The sequence below is a fragment of the Trichomonas vaginalis genome, chromosome III (genome assembly GCF_026262505.1).
Source record: "Trichomonas vaginalis G3 chromosome III, whole genome shotgun sequence".
In the NCBI taxonomy this organism is placed as follows: domain Eukaryota; phylum Parabasalia; order Trichomonadida; family Trichomonadidae; genus Trichomonas; species Trichomonas vaginalis.
Window position 1 is genome coordinate 8,355,165 of NC_067205.1, and position 18,117 is coordinate 8,373,281.

The 18,117-nt window shown below is 33.5% G+C and overlaps 11 protein-coding genes and 4 pseudogenes across 15 annotated transcripts, besides 2 other annotated features; 6 read left to right on the forward strand and 9 right to left on the reverse strand.

The window, feature by feature from the left end:
- The first annotated feature begins 1,152 nt into the window (after positions 1-1,152).
- Positions 1,153-18,117: part of a mobile genetic element that runs on past the window's edge.
- Positions 1,220-1,450, reverse strand: TVAGG3_0664240 (organellar and viral DNA polymerase type B; the record flags this gene model as incomplete). Its single annotated transcript, XM_001289335.2, has 1 exon — positions 1,220-1,450. One exon carries the CDS (start codon positions 1,448-1,450, stop codon positions 1,220-1,222), a length of 231 nt encoding a protein of 76 aa, XP_001289336.2.
- Positions 2,763-3,765, reverse strand: TVAGG3_0664250 (annotated as a pseudogene). Its single transcript has one exon. A coding segment is annotated over exon 1 (1,003 nt).
- TVAGG3_0664260 lies at positions 4,928-5,555 on the forward strand (annotated as a pseudogene). Its single transcript has one exon. A coding segment is annotated over exon 1 (628 nt).
- Positions 5,982-6,804, reverse strand: TVAGG3_0664270 (annotated as a pseudogene). Its single transcript has one exon. A coding segment is annotated over exon 1 (823 nt).
- TVAGG3_0664280 (uncharacterized protein) lies at positions 7,023-7,685 on the reverse strand (the record flags this gene model as incomplete). Its single annotated transcript, XM_051242107.1, has 1 exon — positions 7,023-7,685. The coding sequence occupies one exon, from the start codon at positions 7,683-7,685 to the stop codon at positions 7,023-7,025; it is 663 nt and encodes a 220-aa protein (XP_051088694.1).
- On the reverse strand, positions 7,949-9,034 carry TVAGG3_0664290 (integrase core domain containing protein family; the record flags this gene model as incomplete). Its single annotated transcript, XM_051242108.1, has 1 exon — positions 7,949-9,034. The coding sequence occupies one exon, from the start codon at positions 9,032-9,034 to the stop codon at positions 7,949-7,951; it is 1,086 nt and encodes a 361-aa protein (XP_051088695.1).
- Positions 9,054-11,023, reverse strand: TVAGG3_0664300 (annotated as a pseudogene). Its single transcript has one exon. A coding segment is annotated over exon 1 (1,970 nt).
- On the reverse strand, positions 11,514-12,095 carry TVAGG3_0664310 (organellar and viral DNA polymerase type B; the record flags this gene model as incomplete). Its single annotated transcript, XM_051242109.1, has 1 exon — positions 11,514-12,095. The coding sequence occupies one exon, from the start codon at positions 12,093-12,095 to the stop codon at positions 11,514-11,516; it is 582 nt and encodes a 193-aa protein (XP_051088696.1).
- On the forward strand, positions 12,113-12,723 carry TVAGG3_0664320 (uncharacterized protein; the record flags this gene model as incomplete). Its single annotated transcript, XM_051242110.1, has 1 exon — positions 12,113-12,723. A coding segment is annotated over one exon (611 nt), but the record flags the coding sequence as incomplete, so codon positions are not given.
- TVAGG3_0664330 (uncharacterized protein) lies at positions 13,103-13,717 on the reverse strand (the record flags this gene model as incomplete). The annotated part of the gene is made up of 1 exon (XM_051242111.1): positions 13,103-13,717. One exon carries the CDS (start codon positions 13,715-13,717, stop codon positions 13,103-13,105), a length of 615 nt encoding a protein of 204 aa, XP_051088698.1.
- TVAGG3_0664340 (uncharacterized protein) lies at positions 13,959-14,144 on the forward strand (the record flags this gene model as incomplete). The annotated part of the gene is made up of 1 exon (XM_051242112.1): positions 13,959-14,144. A coding segment is annotated over one exon (186 nt), but the record flags the coding sequence as incomplete, so codon positions are not given.
- TVAGG3_0664350 (protein of unknown function, DUF4106 family) lies at positions 14,141-15,028 on the reverse strand (the record flags this gene model as incomplete). The annotated part of the gene is made up of 1 exon (XM_051242113.1): positions 14,141-15,028. One exon carries the CDS (start codon positions 15,026-15,028, stop codon positions 14,141-14,143), a length of 888 nt encoding a protein of 295 aa, XP_051088700.1.
- Positions 15,045-15,926, forward strand: TVAGG3_0664360 (uncharacterized protein; the record flags this gene model as incomplete). The annotated part of the gene is made up of 1 exon (XM_051242114.1): positions 15,045-15,926. The coding sequence occupies one exon, from the start codon at positions 15,045-15,047 to the stop codon at positions 15,924-15,926; it is 882 nt and encodes a 293-aa protein (XP_051088701.1).
- TVAGG3_0664370 (protein of unknown function, DUF4107 family) lies at positions 16,152-16,642 on the forward strand (the record flags this gene model as incomplete). The annotated part of the gene is made up of 1 exon (XM_051242115.1): positions 16,152-16,642. A coding segment is annotated over one exon (491 nt), but the record flags the coding sequence as incomplete, so codon positions are not given.
- Positions 16,643-18,117: part of a mobile genetic element that runs on past the window's edge.
- TVAGG3_0664390 (uncharacterized protein) lies at positions 17,129-17,969 on the forward strand (the record flags this gene model as incomplete). The annotated part of the gene is made up of 1 exon (XM_001311427.2): positions 17,129-17,969. A coding segment is annotated over one exon (841 nt), but the record flags the coding sequence as incomplete, so codon positions are not given.

Sequence of the window (18,117 nt, forward strand, 5' to 3'; positions counted from 1 at the left end):
TTTTTATATCCATTGGCATAGTTGTTACGGGCATCTTCTAAATGATTGGTATTTTAATACCAGCAAATAATGATACATTCTTTGCGCTTATATAGTCGTTTCTATTCATAAAATTCTCATACTTTTCCATATTTTTGACATCTAAATAGTAATATAGAGGACAATAATACTTAGAATAAATCGTTTATATGTATACGAGATCAACTATCTATACAACATTCTACCATTTCAATATAAAACTATATATGAGATTGTTTCTGCATATTAGAAGAAGTTTTAGCGATCAAAAATAAACAATTTGCTTAAAAATATTTATTAGAAAAATATCGTTCATTAATCAACTCCAAAAGAAAAACAGAACTATTGATTTTAGATCAAAAAGTTTTCAAGTTCTCATAAAAAGTGACAATTTTTAAAGAGTTTCATTTCCTAGTTCAAGTACTTATTCGATTCAAGAATTTGCAAACGGAATCACTCGTCTAGATACATTGACACCTTTTCACGTTTAGTTTTCAAGAAAAAACTAACTTTATAAGATGAATTCTACAAAACTGCAAAACAGACATATGAAATTGTAAAACTGGAGTTACCACAAACACTGGTGATACATGTTTTACAATTTCATCCAAATGAAAAATAATCTACAAAAAATTTAAGTTTTTTTCAGCTCTGACCAGTTTTAGACATCATAACTACACATTCACATTCCAAAGTAATACAATTTATCAGCAAAAAATAATTATACTTTCCTTATTTTCTTATTTTTAAAATATATCATGACTTAACTCGTTCAAGACTCCAAATAATCAGCGAATATGATTTTTATGACTAAGATCATTCAGTTCAGTCTTTGTCCATAGAATTTACAAAATATTCAAAGACTTTTTTAAAATAAATTTGAAATTTAATCAATCAACATACCACCAACAGTACGAAAATAGAAATAATTAGAAATTCAACTGATTCTAACGTTAGAGAACTACTACTATGTCCCAAGTGAAGATGCCTTTTACTATTTCATGGGAACTCAATACAGACGAATGAATGTCTTAAGACAGTATAACAAAGATTATATAAACATTACAGATGTAGAAGGAAGAAGAACAAAGCTGTCTATTGCAAAGTTTAAGAGAGACAATGGTTATACATAAATGACAAAAATATATGACCTCATTATTTTTATCACGAATGACCTCATTGCTGACAAAAATAAATGACCTCAGAACTTCAACTTACGAATAAAGCTTGTTTTAGTCGTTATTGAGAAGTTAAACTTCTCTTCAAATGCAGGTGTAGCAGACTTACATAAGTCAAATCCAATCTCTTGACCGTCATAAAGTGCTTTGTAAAGTTTCATTAAACTGAACTCAGAGTCTTTGTCATATGTTCCAACAGGTATGTGAATGTTCTTATCTTCATTGTAATAGCATTGTATAGCTTCAGGAAACATTTCATTAGCTGTTAAAGCAAGAACGTCTTGTTTTACACCTTTACAACGTGCATGAAATGCAACTTCATTTAAATCGTTAGTGAGTAAGTCTATGTAGGTCTTCTTTCCACAAAATATTGACTTGTATGCTAAACTTTGTTTTCCAGGTGTTATTTCTGCGAAGTCAGAATAGAACTGACCTAATGTTTTACCAATAAGTTCTCTACCGTATCTCTTCTTAAACTCTGCTGCAAGCTTTAGTATGTCTTCATTGAAAATATGCATGCTATCACAGTCCTGGTAAAATATTTGAAGTCCCATATCTTCAGCAGTACAGAATACTTCACACATTATTCTCTTCGACATAGATAGAATGTTAACACCAAGTGGACAGAAGTTAAAGTGTCTGCAAATGCTTTTCGTTAGCTTGAAAATAGTTTTATCTGAGCCATCCAAACCTTCGAACTTCACTATATGGTTGTAGTTTCTGATGGCATATCTTATAGCATCTTTGTCATTTACTATGGTTATTTTTGACTCAATAGGAGATAGAATAGTTTTGCCATAAATACTGTTCAGAATGAGCTTTATATTTTCTTGTAGCGGATTTTCTTCCTTCTTATACTTTAATCTCAATTCAAATAATTTCTTTACTTCATCTCTTATTCTAATATCTCTGTTTCCATCGTAATAGTATCCTTGCAACACTTCACATTTGACACCTTGATATTTTATGAGGTCTTGTAATGTTATATGGTCAACATACATGAGACAGCAAGTGTTTGAACTTCTGGGAACATTAAGCTCTGGATTTAGTTCAGGGTCGCAAACTATTAAAGGAAAGTGTCTATGTATTCCAATCTCTGTTATCTTAATGAGAACAAAGAAGCCAGACATAAACTTTTCACCAATGGGTTCCTTTTGGTCGTCATCGAATAAATGTCTCATGAGATACTCTGTGCTTAACATTTCTTTCTTCATAACCTTTAGAATACCTTCTAAAGTATAAAGTCTTGCTATAGCTGATGGATATAATGAAACAGCGTCGAAATCAGCAATGAGTTTCTCTTTACTCTTTTGTTTAATGTTATCTGACAACATACATCTTCCACCTTGAATGCATCTCGAAATAAACTCTCTTGGTTTATTTGAGAGGTCATATAAATTTCCATTCGGGAAGTACACTCTGTTCTCAAATAATTTGTTAGCAATTGAACAAATACTAACGTAGTCATAAACGTTTAAATCAAATTCTTTCAATATGTCATTGCGGAACTTAACAAAACCTTCTCTTAAAATTCTTACATCTTGTTTGCAATAAAATGTGCTATACTTTTCTAAGTCGAAGTGGTTTTCATCTATTCTGCAACCTTTGATGGAATCTATGTTTTTCATGAACGTATCCGCATCCCGGATAAACTTACATGCTTCAGAAATGACACCAGTTCTGTTGTCATTTGCTAACAAAACACTGCTGTAGTAGTTGTATGGAAATACTTCTTTCGGTCCTGTTTGTAAGTTAAACATAGCAGGAAATAGTTTAAGCTTCTTATTTATAACACAGTAAGAGTCTTTTATAATAATTGCCCTTCCTTTATATAAGCCAGTTATTTGCATTGTTCGTGAACCTTTAATGATGGGAGTTCCTTTCACTTCTGTCATGTGTCTTAAGATGAAGTTTATGTCATAACTGAGGTTATGGAAATATATTAAACTCTTGTCAGGAAGTCGTTCCAAAAATTCTGTTGCACAGTTCTGACCCCAAATGCTTTCACTCACTGAACCATCTTCACTGTCATAACAGATGTTAAAAGCTTTATGAAAGCCGTCTGTGCTACACTCAAAGTCAGCAAAGAAAACGTGCTCAGGAATGAACTTGCACTTATTTTTATTTACTTCTTTTGACTCGGCTTTCTTCTTCAGTTGTACACAATACTTTGGAGCATATGTCAAATCTTTAAATGGTGCAAGGTTCTGTTTATATAAGTCAGTCGTATATGTGAAAAGTTCTCCATAAGAAATAGGTTCGAAATATTTGCACTCCCACAATGTTTTCATAACATCCCATAACGGTGTTGTTCTATCATAACGAACTACATATTTGTTCTCTCTCTTTGTATAAATCTTCATCTGTTTCTCAATGTTCATTCCACCACACTCCTTCAAGATTTCTATATAGTTGCGAATGAAATATGTTGTCATTGGTAATCTTTCATTTAGCATGTAGTGGTCTTCAACAAGAAGTAAGTCAATAGTTCGAATAGTTTTACATTCTTTTGGTATGTATCTCTTTATTTCATTATGTCTTGAGTCATTGAAGTAACCAATGGTAACATTAAATGCTATACATGTTGCATCAGAAATTTCTTGTACTTTACTTTGAGGAAAGTCTCTAACACGAATGACTTCTCTCATGTGGTCAATAGTCTCTCCATCTACTCCAGCCTGAATGCAAGCATAAACGAAACAATTGTCTTCTGTCATAAGTGCTGCAGTTCTTTTGTTCAATTCATTGAAGATTTGGTAGCGCTCAAGATTTATAGGTAATGTGCAAAGATACTTCCAGAACTGCCCGCTTCTCTTCTTATAAAACTTCTTTTCACCATTATCTTTCCAAAAGCTTTCTATAAGTGCTGGGTTTCCTGTTTGCTTAAGAGCTTCCAAAATGGCTTTCTGGTCATTGTCAGTGTGCTTTCATCTCTATATGGTCTCTTTTTTGGTTTGCCTTTCTTTACATCTGACATCGTTAAGCCTTCATATTCTGTTAAATCATACATCTTTATTTCGGTAAGATTCTTTATGTTTGTCAAGAAGAAGTCATAGTGCATTTCAACAATACCTGCAGCATTTGCTTCTATCTCTGATATAAAGTTCTCCTTCAAGAGCTGATGTAGTAATGTTCCAATATTATTGAGGTTTAACGTAGAACATTCATACTTTCCACCAAGTTTATAACATACCATCCATCTCTGTTGTGAGTTTATTTTTAATTTTCTCTAAGAGTCTCATGAAAACCTTACCGAAATGTTTGTGTAAGTAGTCTCTGTTTGGTCATCTAAAGCTTCGATGTTAAAGTCAATGAGTTATTGCCTGACTTCACATTTCTCTTCCTATTCTCTTCATCTTTCTTTAACCATCTCTCACCTTCTTTTGGTTTGTCGTCAATGGAACGAATGACATCGTTAGCTTTGCGAACTTGTTCTATAGCACTTTTAAACATCTCTCTTCTCTGTTGTTTCAGTGTGTCGTCTCTCTTTCGTGTTTTACAACGTTTGCATTTGTTATGTCATACATTTCTCTTCTTACTTCATGAGGTACAGCTCTTCTTGTTTCACCAACGTTTGAGTTCGTAAGTTCAAACATCTCTGACGAACGTCATGAAAAGAGCTTTACGAGTATGACCAACGTTCGCATTTGTTATGTCAAACATTTCTCTTCTTACTTCATGAGGTACTGAACGTCTATGATATAAGTCAATAGCAACGTCATTTAAAGGAAATGCTCTTGCATGGACTTCGTCCTCGCCGCGTTGCGGCTTTATGAACTCATGAATTCTATCATAACTTATTGCACCATTATAGTCATTGAGGATGTCAGCGAGTGCTTTTTTGTTTGTTGCGTAATGCTTTGCAACATCTATATTAGCTTCTGTAAGAAGTTGTTTTATTTCCGAGTGTTCTAAACTTAGACAACTTCCGATACATCTTTAGGAAATAAAAAATATTTTTTGAAAAAATTAGATTAGATTTTTTAAGTTATGTTTCAAAATAATTTAATATTTTTATTTTAATGAAACACATGCAAGATTGCAAGTTCTTTTTCATACAATGCTCTCGCTACTGCCATCAAGAATGAGTTCAATGGTGCTGCAAACGTTAATGTTATCTTTAACAAGAAGTTTGTGAAAGAATCTAAGTTTGGTCAGTATGTCAGACCATTAGCTATCGTCATTGACCGCAAACGTTATACTTCACAAGAGTTAGCAGTAGTTTTGAAACAAAAGAGTTTCTTCGTGAATGTCAAAGATACTCATTATACTGTCATAAAGAACTCTAACATTGACTTCTTCAGTATTGCTTTAAATCTTTCCGAACAGAAAGAATATAAGAAGGGTGAACAAATGTGAAATATTATCCTTCATCTCTGAAGACAATAACGAACAAAGATGTTATACAGAAATTCTTACCAAAGGTTGAAAAAGCTTCTATTGACATTGACGAAGGAAGTGAAATGGTTGAAGAAATAGACCCTGACGTTATTTAAGCAAAAATATATTTTTTGTTAGTCTCATATCGATATTTTACAACAATTCCCCAATGTATAAACTTTTCATACGCTTTTTCATAAGCTTTATATACCTTCAGAAATTTTGCATAATCTTTAAGAAGCATTTAGATATTGTTTAAATGCTTTGTATGTCTTCAGAAATTTTGCATAATCTTTTACATGTTGTTCGTTCTCTTCTTCTGTCATGAGTTCCGAATATTCTAAATTCATGTTCTTTCATATGAGATAAAATTTTATAAAAAAAATAAAATTAGCTTAGATTTTTTTATTCTTCCTCTTTGAAGTTATCGAAATATTCTGTTATTTTTTCCTTCAGTAATGTTAAGTCTTCTTTGAATGTAAGTATTGTGCAACCTTTGATGTCATATGTGTTTGAGGAAGAGTATTTTGACAATTTCCTTTATTTGCTCATTCCGGTGTCATTGAAATCGGTAAGTTTTCACGATAGAACCAGTTTCTGTCAGATTTATATATCTTAGCTAAGTCATAAAAGCTCTTGTTGTTTCTTCTCACTAAATGCAACATAACCATATCTTTATCTTCTTCATTTCCATCTCAGTATATATCATATACTTATAACTCTTTTCCTTTCCTTTTGGTACTGAACACGGTATTCTTTTCTGTATGCTTTTGTCTTTGGATTCAATGACTTCATCTTTTGCTTGAAGTTTCTTTTCCATCTCTCCACGTTCTGCTTTATATAGTTCATCTAACATCATGAAAATATAACAAGCATAACGAGGTGAAGCCCACATTGCTACAGCGTTTACTAAAAGTCTATGAACATAATAACCTTTCAAACCAGGAGCCAAATTCTTGCGATTTTCGTACGGAATCTCTTCTCTCGGTTTTCCGAGGGAAGCAATCATATGAGGAAATTCTTCTAAAAGTTCTTTTGTCTGTTGGTTTTCAAACCAATGATATGCTTGCTTTGTAGAACGAAGAGCATTCATTATACTTTGCATTTGATACATGTCATCTTTGACTGAACGAATGAGTCTCAATTGTTTGTTATACTGTATGTATTCATATTCTTCATTAATGGCTTCATGAACGATAGCAGTTGTTGTGTTCTCTAATGTTGACATTTCTGTTCTTACATACAAAATAAAAAAATAAATAAAAATAAAACTAACTTTATTTTTTCTATCTTAAGGAAATTCATGAAAATTCATGAGGGTAGAAATGAGGGTAGAAATGAGGGTAGAAATGAGGTTAGATATACCCATCTACCCTAAACATTATTTTTTGGTCATGGGCTATGCCCCGCCGCTTTGCGTCTTTATGACAAAAATAAATGGTTCATTTACTCACAATATTTTTGTACAAAATGACCCCAAACTTTTAACTTCTTTTCTGCAGCTTCTAATGCTATCTTAGCGAGTTCATATTCTCTAAATTCTCTCTTTAAATCTTCTTGTTCCCATTGGTCTAGTTCGTATGGAGAATCTCTATAACCATAACATATCTCACGTTCATGTTCTAATTGTTTTTCATGCATTTTTCTAACTTCTTCTTCAAACAAATGTTTAGCATTCTCTACTGTATCTTCAAGTTCTTCTTCATCTAATTTCTCATGAACTTTCTTGTCTATGGAGTCCATAATTTTTCCAACTGCTATGCAATATTTTGGAGAAGCCCACATTGCTATATAGTTTATAAGTCTTGGGTCTACATACGTTCCTCTAACCTGTTTGATTTCATCAGGAATTCCTGCATGAATTTTGTATAAAAAGCAACCGCCGGAATTCGGACTGTTGCTATATTCTTCACAAAATGCCTTATAATACTCTTCCCAGGACTTATTTTCCAACAACTTTCTAAAGTCTTTCCTAAACTGCTGACACATATTTGTTGCATTAATGTAACCATCCTTGTCTCTACGTAAGACTTCAATACCGTTATAAGTGCCTTTTGTGAATGTTTCGCCATTATATTTGTTAGTGAATGTTTTTGCTTCGACTGACATTTCTGTTCTTACATACAAAATAAAAAAAAATAAATAAAAATAAAACTAACTTTATTTTTTCTATCTTAAGGAAATTCATGAAAATTCATGAGGGTAGAAATGAGGGTAGAAATGAGGTTAGATATACCCATCTACCCTAAACATTATTTTTTGGTCATGGGCTATGCCCCGCCGCTTTGCGTCTTTATGACAAAAATAAATGGTACCATTAATGATATCATGACTGTTCTCGTTCATGTCTGATTTACATCTAATGAAAAAGTTTAGAAGAATTTTCTTATTCTTTCTGGCATATTTTTGTCTTTCCAGTACTCCCGCTCTAATGGTCCCAGATGTGTTGGCTTCGACTCTCTCAAGTTCTTAGATGGTATAACATCTTCAACACCTCCTTCATATCTTACTTTATAAGTGTCATCGTTTATGTTGTAGCCAAGTATTTCAATAACCACTCCTCGCTTTGCTTCGTCAATGGTTTCAGCAAGTTTGCCATTACTACTTTCAACTAATTTATGACGAGGGTAAAATGCTATGGAGTCGTCAACAGCTTTTATAAGATATCCATTACCTTGCGTAGAGTCTACGATATAATAATTTCGACTTAACCTTAAACGTTTCTTTGTCAACGGTTTGTCGTCAAGAACTACACGAACTTTTGTTCCAGGAATGAGAGTAAATGGTGTTGAATTTCTGATATTTTGTGTTTGGCTTCGTTTCTTTTGTATATACTTTTCTTCTTGTTGTTGTGTCATTGAATTTGGTGTATGTCCTGTTGTAGAATGTGTTGAGGAATTATATACTTCGAGAAAATGTTTCATTGTTTCTTCGGTAAAGTCTCGCTCTTGGTTTAAATCTCTGAGCGTTCTTATGAAGCGGTTTATGATGCCGAGTATGTTATGGTTATGGTCTTCAGTAGTGTAGTGAGTTATGTTATGCTTAATGAGAAAATCTGTGATTTCATTGCTGAGGTATGCACTGTCTTGGTCTGATGTTAAAGTACTTGGGCTATGTTCTGCTACAAACTTTTGTAAAACTCTTAACACTTCACGAGTTCCTTTATTCCTCATTGGATATGCATATGCTTTGCGAGTGTTAACATTAATGAAGATGAGGAATGGTTTATGTCCTCCTTTTCTGCTTTGAATGAGAGTGTCAAATTGGTATGCGTCAGGAGTGTTGGAGTAAATTGGTAAAAAGTAGTCGTAAGGGTTTATTTTTGTTTGATGTACAACATTTTTGTCAAAGAACTTTTTAACTTCAGCTCTGTTAGTAAATCCCCAACTTTTTGCTGCTTCATTGAACTTCTTAAATGACCTCCATGGATGTTGTTCGAATACTTCTTTCAAGCTCATTTATGTAAAGTTAAAGATTTTATTCAAGACGGTACCATGCGAATACAGTCATAAATGGTGGCATATAATCTTCACCCGAGCCTGTTGGATTTGTTGTGAAAGTATGGACATGATTTCCTCCTGGTTCAGTTGGTCGAAAAGTCTTTTTTGCTGAATTGTTATAAGATGGAGATAAAACATCATTGCCAGCTTTATAGTCTGAGTTGTATAATGGGTGGTCTCTTAATGAGTGGCTATGGTCGCCAGAAAAGTTTGTAGTTCCTGTATGAGTGTGCGCAGGTAAGTTTGCTTCTTTAATTTTCTTTGAGCCTCCTGTTTGCTTTGAAGAGTTAGCACAGTATAAGAATTTGTCTACAATCTGTTCCCAAGTACCAAAACCTAAAACACTTGCTGGATTTGTTGAGTTCATTGACGTATAAATAGAGCCTATAGGATATAATGTTTGAAGTATTTCAGTCTTTAATGTTTGAAGCTCTGTTTTGTCAGCTTTGTCCTCCATTATATCTTCATAGTTTTTAACTTCAACGATTTGAATGAAAAACTCCGGATTTAAAATCATATCCATTTCTGCAGTTGCTGACCATATTTCTTCATTCCATTCAAAACTTTCACGAATATCTTCTCTATGAACTTCATAATGTACTTCTGTCTTAGTTCTGTTGAAACGTGTATATGTTATACCGTCAATGACTTTAGTTTCATTTGTTCTTTCAAGATATTCAGAATAATCTGAACCAACTCGCACTCCCTTACCTCCTTTTACTGTATAATGCCAATGTTTTTTGTCAGCCTTTTTGTCAATACTTTTCTGAATTATTGCTATATCTTCTGCTCTAGTATACGAACTAAGTTCATCTCTGCTTGCTTTCTTTTCAAGTTCTTCATCCACATAAGTTTTGTCAGCTTTCTTATCTAACATTGCTGGTAGTTCATATGTTTCAAAGTTTCTGACATGTCCTTCAATGTTCATACATTTACTATTTAAACTATTAAGAGTATCTTTTACGCTTGTACTTGGATTCTCTAAAGGTGCACTTGAACCAAGGGTATAGTTCAATATTATGTCGTCTGCTCTAACAGTAGTGAAGGATTCATGTGTATGGTTCTTGTCAGCTTTACTATTTAATGTAGCTTGAAGTTCATTTATATCGGAGATATTGTGTTTATGAGATTTCAAAACTTTGTTCGTTGCGTCAAGTTCATCTTTGTCAGCTTTACTTTTAATAGCATCTTCAAAAGTTATTTTTGCCTTAACTCTCAATGTAAATCTTGGTTCAACTAATACACCGTTAACAAAGAAGTATGAAGCATAAATTTCATTGTTATAACCAAATGCTTCTGGTGCTTTACCTGTGTCATACTGTACAGTACAGCGTATGTCATAACCTTCAGCACGAATGAATTTATATCTTCTTTCATTAACATCTTCCGTCTTCACTTCTTCATCCTGTGTTAAATATCCATGGTAGTCCGTTATAATCTGTTCATCTGAACTTATATAATGAACATGGTTTTTATCTGCTTTTTCGGCTAATTTCTCTTCTATCTCATTTATTTCAAGTTCATGCCTACCACCACCTCCTTCAGAAGTATTTTTCTTCAGCTCTTGAAGAACATCCACTTCACCATCTTCGGTGTCAATAATGAGACTTTGTGTTAAAACCTTTCCTGTCTTAATGGATGTTTGTAAAACTTCTTCTTCACCGTGTTCGGGGTCATGGTCGTCATCATATCTTGTGAAATCAGAGATGTTGTCATACATTAAGCATATCTGTCTCAAAAGTTCTGCTATTTGAAACTGGAACGAAAGATATACAGACCTTTCATCATCTCCTAAAGTCAAGTCTGCTTTCTTAAGTATTTCTTGAATGTATGCAATGAGAACAGAGTACCTTGGAAAATATTCGAACAATATTTCATTAGCTGTTGGTTTTGGTGGTTCTTCTGGAGTTTCTGTTGTTTCAGTTCCTTCTGTTGGAGTTTCTGCATCTCTTGACTTCAATGCTCTTGCTCTCAAAGACCTAAATGTTAGAGCACCAGGTTTTACAAAGAACTTTATAAATGCTTTAATAGTTCCTGGTAAGTTATTGTTAGCATTAAGTAAGTTCCTTATGCTTCCATCATGTACGTCCATAGCACTATGTAAAAAATCTATACTTTTCTTGTAGTCAGCAATAGACTGACTGTGATTTTTTAAAGATTTGTCAATACCTTTAAGCCAATCTTCATGCATGTCTGATACTGAGCCAAGAATATCATTTGCTTCCTTTAGTGTATTTTGTGCTTCTCGTAAAGTATCCAATCCCGTACGTGCATTGTTTGCTATACGTCTTACAGTATCTATTTGACTCCTTGTTTCTTGCATCCAACCAGATAAAGTTTTAATAGTATCCGAACCATTTGAAATGAAGTTCAAATCATCTTTAACGCCGTCTAAAGCTTCTTCACCAAGTACCGCCCATATCTTTCCGATTTGGTATTAAAGAACTCCATATGAAGCAGCTGTTAAACCAGTATTTATAAGGTTCCATATCCATGATTTAGCAGTTTTTCCATCCTTTCCATCTTCACCATCCAAACCGTTTTCGCCTTGAGGTCCTTGAATTCCTTGAGGTCCTTGAGGTCCAGTGTCACCCTTCTCTCCTTTCAGTTCATCTTTATGTTCGTTATAATATTCTAATGTCAAAAGGTGTACATCATTACTGCTACCAGCAACGCCGAGAATTTGTTTCTCATTCATGACTAAATTCTTTAAGCATTTAATGTTGTCGTCAAATCGAAAGCTCTTTAACAATTCAATGAGAACATTTAATACTTTCACTAATGAGGCATCTACTGTAGAATTTATATATTGCACCGTTCCATCATTTATGATAGGAACTTTACTTGTTGTAATGAATGGGTCATAAGTGTTAAAAGTATCGAAATCAATGACTTTTTTAGTTTTTCCATCGTCAATGACTAAATTGTTACCTTCCACTGTTAAAGTTGAGTTTTCATTTACTAGTTCATGTGCTCTTCTTGCTTCATTTGTTTCATACGCATATGCAGCAATAGTCATATTTTAATGAGAATAAAATGTTGTTCTATTTGCAAAGTACAGACCCAAACGAATACGGGACAGTAAAGCTACAAACAAACTTAGGACTTCAGAATGAAGCACTTGCTTTCAGAGTTGTTGACTTCAATACTATCGCAACTTTTGTCATAACAGATGAAACAGATTTCATAGAGATTGAAATAGATGGTGTAAGAAGTGTTATAACATTTCCTAACAGAGCTGGGTATAGAATAGATAAAATTGCTGGAGTCATAGATACTCTCATAAATGAAGAAACTATTGACAACATAGATGTCGAACTCTCTTCTGAGGGAACATTGAAGTTCAGTTATGCGAAGGAGTTTAAGATAACACGAATGAGTCATAGAGTTCAATTGCTTCTGGGAGCATACCATATGACATTTCCTTTGAAAAGTGTTGACAAAACGATTGAGATGAAATCTGTTCCATACGTATGTTATGGTAATTGTTTGTACGTTGAGTCAAAAATAGCTAATGTCACAGGTATTTCAGAAGTTAATAGTAAAGGTTCAGTAGAATATAAATCCTTCTGTTATGCAGTCAATTCAATGTTCATTCCAAATGTTCCTGTCATAGCAACTCATTTAGGTAAATGGGTTCGCATTAGTCCTCATAATTTGAAAGACATGCAATTCAGACTTGTTGACTTTCAAGGAGAGCCTGTAGAACTGAAGGCACCAGTGCGAATGACTGTTGAAGTTGACTTTTTAGAAAATATTAAATGCACGCTTACAAGAGAACTCAGAGCTAAAAATATAAAGTATGAATGCTATGTATTAGGTCATGAACTTTGGTTGTTGCTGTTTGATGAAACAAATGAGTTAGTTATGTCAGTCAAGAGAACAGAAAAATATTGTGTTAGTGAAAACTGCACCAAGTCAATAAGATTAGGTTTGCATTATGAAGATGAGTTCGATACTGTTGAAGAAGTTTTGGATAGATATTACAAATTGCTAACTTGAAATTTTTTTGACTGACTGACTGCTTTAATTTACTAAAACATATTTCAAACAAAGCTTATAGTCAGTAGATAGTTTTGTATACTCGTTCGAATATCTATACTTAAACTCAACTCCTGTAGTTCCTGGTGTTTCAATGATGCGGATGTTACCTATTTTCATGAATAGTGGAGTTTGACCACAGCATTCGATTTCAGGGTCGAGATAGTCAATGACACATTGTTTCCCTGTTATTCGTGAGATAACATTTTCAAGGTCCTCCTTTGTTAGAATTATTTGGTTCTTGCTTATAAGATTTGTCAAAAGCTTCTTATCGTCTTTGAGTAAGATAGTTTGATATAACTGAAGAAGGTAATGGTCTACGTTATCTGAAGGATTTGTTTGAACATTTGTGTAAGGATTGTCGTTGGCTTCTCTTGAAAGAACTTGGTCCAGTGGTGGATACTCTAACTTAAAATCTGATGTAGCGTTAGCGTTTGAAGCTGTGTTTAAATTCACCGACTTAAGATCTGGTTCTTTTTCTTTCAAACACTCCGAACTATAGTTCTTTATGACAATATTGTTTGTCGTTCGTGAGTCAACATTTGATGTTGGTTCAATTGGAACATTAACGGCACCAGCTAAGATGGACTTACTTCTCATTTCATATAGAATAAAAACCTTTTATATGTATGAAATGAACAATATACTCGACAAGGGTTTGAATGCAAAGCTAACGAATGAAAATATTGTTGAATTCACTGAGACAGGTGCTGTGTATAAAGATGTAGAACTACTGAACAAAAGAGCTAAGGGAAGAAGCAGGAACATGAACAAAGGGTGGAAGCCTATAAAAATTTATGTCAATGATGGCTCAGGAGGTTCAAACATAAAGTATGCATAAAGTTATAGAGTTTATGCTCTCAAAGGTGAAAAGCCTTCATTTAAGAACAGCTATTCTAACACATATCCTCAAAAGTTAACGGATGGAGAAGTGGATGATATGAATGACAGCAAAAATATTAACAGAAATGGCGACAGAGATGCATGGAATTTGTTTACCATCAGTCAATTGAAGGTTAAACTTTAAAACAATGTTGGTCGTTCCCATGGAATATTTTTGACTTTAATGGTATTAGTCATGATATGAATCTCAAGGTATGAACGAGGAGAGATGAGAGACTTATATGCTTCCCAAATTTCTTCAAAAGGTAATGTTATACCTGACTGTTTCCAAATGAGTTCAATATCATAACGTGAGAAACCTTGAAAGATAACGAAGTCAGTTATGAGACGTTTTATGTTTAAAGCTAAAAACCTCCATGTTTGCATAAGTATTGCTACAGTTAAATGGTAATGTCTGACTTTAGTTATGATGTTAGCTAATGGTGAGTCAGGCTTTGAAACTAAACCTTTTCCGGCGAAGTCGTCGCAAACGAGCAGAGTGTTTGAAGGATATTTTTTGAAGGGGTATTTTGAAAGTTTTGATAGAATGTAGTTTGTCAGTCGTTTCATATCGTAAACTCCTGAGTACTGACGTAAGTGGTGTTTGTCAATAATTCTTTCCATCTCCTCAGAAGTCTTTTGCATTCCTGACTGTATGAACTCTACAATAGCATAATATTTTCTCTTACGTCGAATGTAACGTTGAAGAAATTCAATGAGTTCGCTATCTGGAACTTTAACGACAGATGCTTGAACTTTACTCATGAATGTTTTCGCTGTTGAATCCATAGAGTCTGAAGTTGCTGATATAATGATTTGGTCATAGTAAGAGTCGTTTCCTAAACGCTCTGTTATGAGTATATGACGAATGAGGTTAAATGTCTTTCCTGACCCCATCTTTCCACAATAGAAATACACACCATTTGAACAGAACTCAGAGTCCTTACTGAAAGGAAGAATGAGAGAACTGTTGAGCTTTTCACTGCTTTTATTCATGTCTTCATCTACACCATGTATTAAATGCTTCATTTTATCTCCATTAAAAATGCAAGTCAGAAATATTCAGAACATAGCACCGAGTCTAACTGACAAGAGTATAAAGATATACTATGAACATGTTATGATGAAACCAACCAAAATTCAAGAAAGTCAGTATACTTATGAATATCCAAGACACTGGGTAGAGTATATAGGAGGTGAGAAAGCTATTGAAATCAGACAGGTTCGAAGTATTCCAGCAGGAAGAACAATATTATTGAAGAACTTTAATGTTTTGAGGTATAATGATGAAACAAAGAAGCAAGATAGTTTTCCTGTTGCTGTGTATGTGAACCTAGACACAGGAGATGACATGAAAGTTTTTAACACAAAGCTTCAAACGGTAGTGAGAGAACAACTTACTGCGGAAGGACATCCATTACCTTCAGAAGTTACCATAGCATATAATTTTGAAACAAACTCAATAGATTTTAAAGTCGTCTCTGCAAAGAAGTCAGGTTTTACATTTAATGAAGCAGATGTATATTCGAATGAAAACTTCAAAGCTATTGCATGGTTAGATAATGACGATTGCTTTAAGAAAATATTTAAATTCAGTGACTCAACGATGTCAATAGATGACCTTCGTGGAATGTTACCATCGACGTTTACAGTAGAAGGTTCAGCAGGATTGCTTACAAGATTGTCAATTGGTGGCATTTGGTCTCGTGAGAACATTGTTATAAAATCCAGTATAAGTGAATTTGCTGAAGAATCTATATTATGTCTTTCAAACTATATGTATTCGCCGCCGAAGCATTATAGTATAACAAACTTTGTCAGTAAGTTTAACATAAGACTTGTCGAACCTTCTTCAATGAAAGATGTTGTGCTACCCAAAGACGGAAAGGATGGACTCATTATTGAGATGATTTTAATAGCATATTAAATGAGTTTGTTTTTGAAGGTCATTCATGATGAAATAACTGTTGTAGAAGATGTTAGCAATTGTTCAGACATTTTGAAGCGTATAGATGATATAAGAAATAAGTTAGATAGACCGCAAAGCGGTGAGGGCGAAGCCCGTGAGAACGTTTATGTTTCATTGACTTTCTCCAGTAACGAGAACTTTTATGAGATAATATTGAAGAGAGATGATTTTAATATGGTGTAAATGGTAGCTTGGGCAGCTTTAGGCGCAATGGGAACAAAAGCATTAGCATTTGGAGCAAAAGCACTTGGAGCTTATGACGCAGTAAATAAAATGAGTGGAGGAAGGTTTTCGAAGACATTAGATGCAAATAAAGGAAAGATTGGAGGCTGGGTTGCAAAGAAGTTAAGATTAAATAAAATAGGGCTCATAAATAAAGCATCCAATTTGGTTGCGACTGAGTCAGAAAATGCTTTAGGAAAGGACGATGAGTTTGCAAAACACGCAAAAGACTTTAATGACCAGATGAAAGGTGAAACAATGCATTTAAATAGAGTCGATGGAACTAAAGAAAATGTTTCTTCTCCACAACTTCCACCAGCGGTTTATCCATACGGACCTTATGGAATGTATGGAAACCTTTATGAACGACCATTTGACCCATTGACTGGTGGAAGTAATTGGTATCATTACGGACGAAGAAGAAAGACAGTCAAGTTGGAGACAGATGTTAAGGGTGCCCTATAGACGATAGACCACCCTCAGAAAAGCACTTTTAAGGTTATTTCTGTTAAGCTTTTATCTCGTTCAAGAGAGAGATTTTTTGAACTTTACCATATCATAATGCTTAGTTATATTATGACCAATCTCTACGATTTTGAAGATTTAAATTACGTTGAGAATTCATCGATTTTTTGATTTTTTGATTTTTTTTCGAGTTTTTTTGATTTTTTCAAAAAAATAAAAAAGAAAGAAAATAAGGAAGGCATATAGTGTTTTCATTAAAAACAATTATTACAGTAAACAATGCCGCCAATTATTGGTTTTTTGAAATAATAAATTTGAAAAATGAAATATTGAGCATATATTCTACCCAATATCAATTGACTGATTAAATACAATATATATCTTTGCTTTATTCACTTTGATTACTTTTGTATTAAAAAACCGTAAAATTTGGCGGGATTTTAGCTCTTCCTATGGAGTATTCTATTCCAATCATGGAAGGATACACAATTGAAGAGATATTAATAACATATAAAGCTGATGACTGCCAAAAAATGGTCTATCATCGAACTGTTTATTCAAATAAGAAACCTTTTTCGCATTTCATTAATCTAAACCAGCTTAATTCAAAACAAGATCATTCACAATCAAATGTTAAGGAAGAAACAATATTCAACGTCAAATTTAAGCCTGGAGTTCCGTATAGTGACGTTGCCAAGAATCTTCATACTTACATTTCTCTTATATCTGGTGCAGGATTTTCAAAACACATCGAATTGGCATCACTCCTAAACTTTCATTGCCCAACAGAAACTACATTACTTGCGCATCTAAAGAGCATATTGCCAGATCTTGAGAAAGTTGCAACACCAAGTTGTGAAGCTAATATACAAGAAATTCTTAAACATGATTCAGAATACAAATTTAATGTTTCATTAGATTGCGCATGGAGTTCTAAGCGCGATGCTTTACATGCCGTCATTACGCTTATAGATATAAATACAAACAAAATATTAGATTTTAGAATAGTTTCAAGGCATCCAGAATTAATAAAATTCAAAAGTCCCAAAATTTTGGTTGAACCAAAAATTTCACCAGGATTAATGGAAAGCTATGCATTACGTAATATGTTGAAATCTGATTTATGGAAAAAAATAAAAGTTTTTTGTTCAGATGGTGATGTTAAAGATTCAACAATGATAGAGAATTCTGGTGCACAATTATCACATGTAAGAGATCCAAATCATGTGATAAAATCAGCATTTTCAAAAATTGTCACTAAATATCCTAAATTTGAAAAAATATTTAGGATCCTTTTTGCATGCCCAACATTAAAACCAGAGCAAAAGGTTCAGAGATGGATGGGATTAATTAATAGATATCCAGGAGAATCACCAGAGCATATCGAAAAAAGAGAAATTATTACAAATATTGCTCCATTGTTTCTAAGAATCAGCAAACAATATCATACAAATTTCAACGA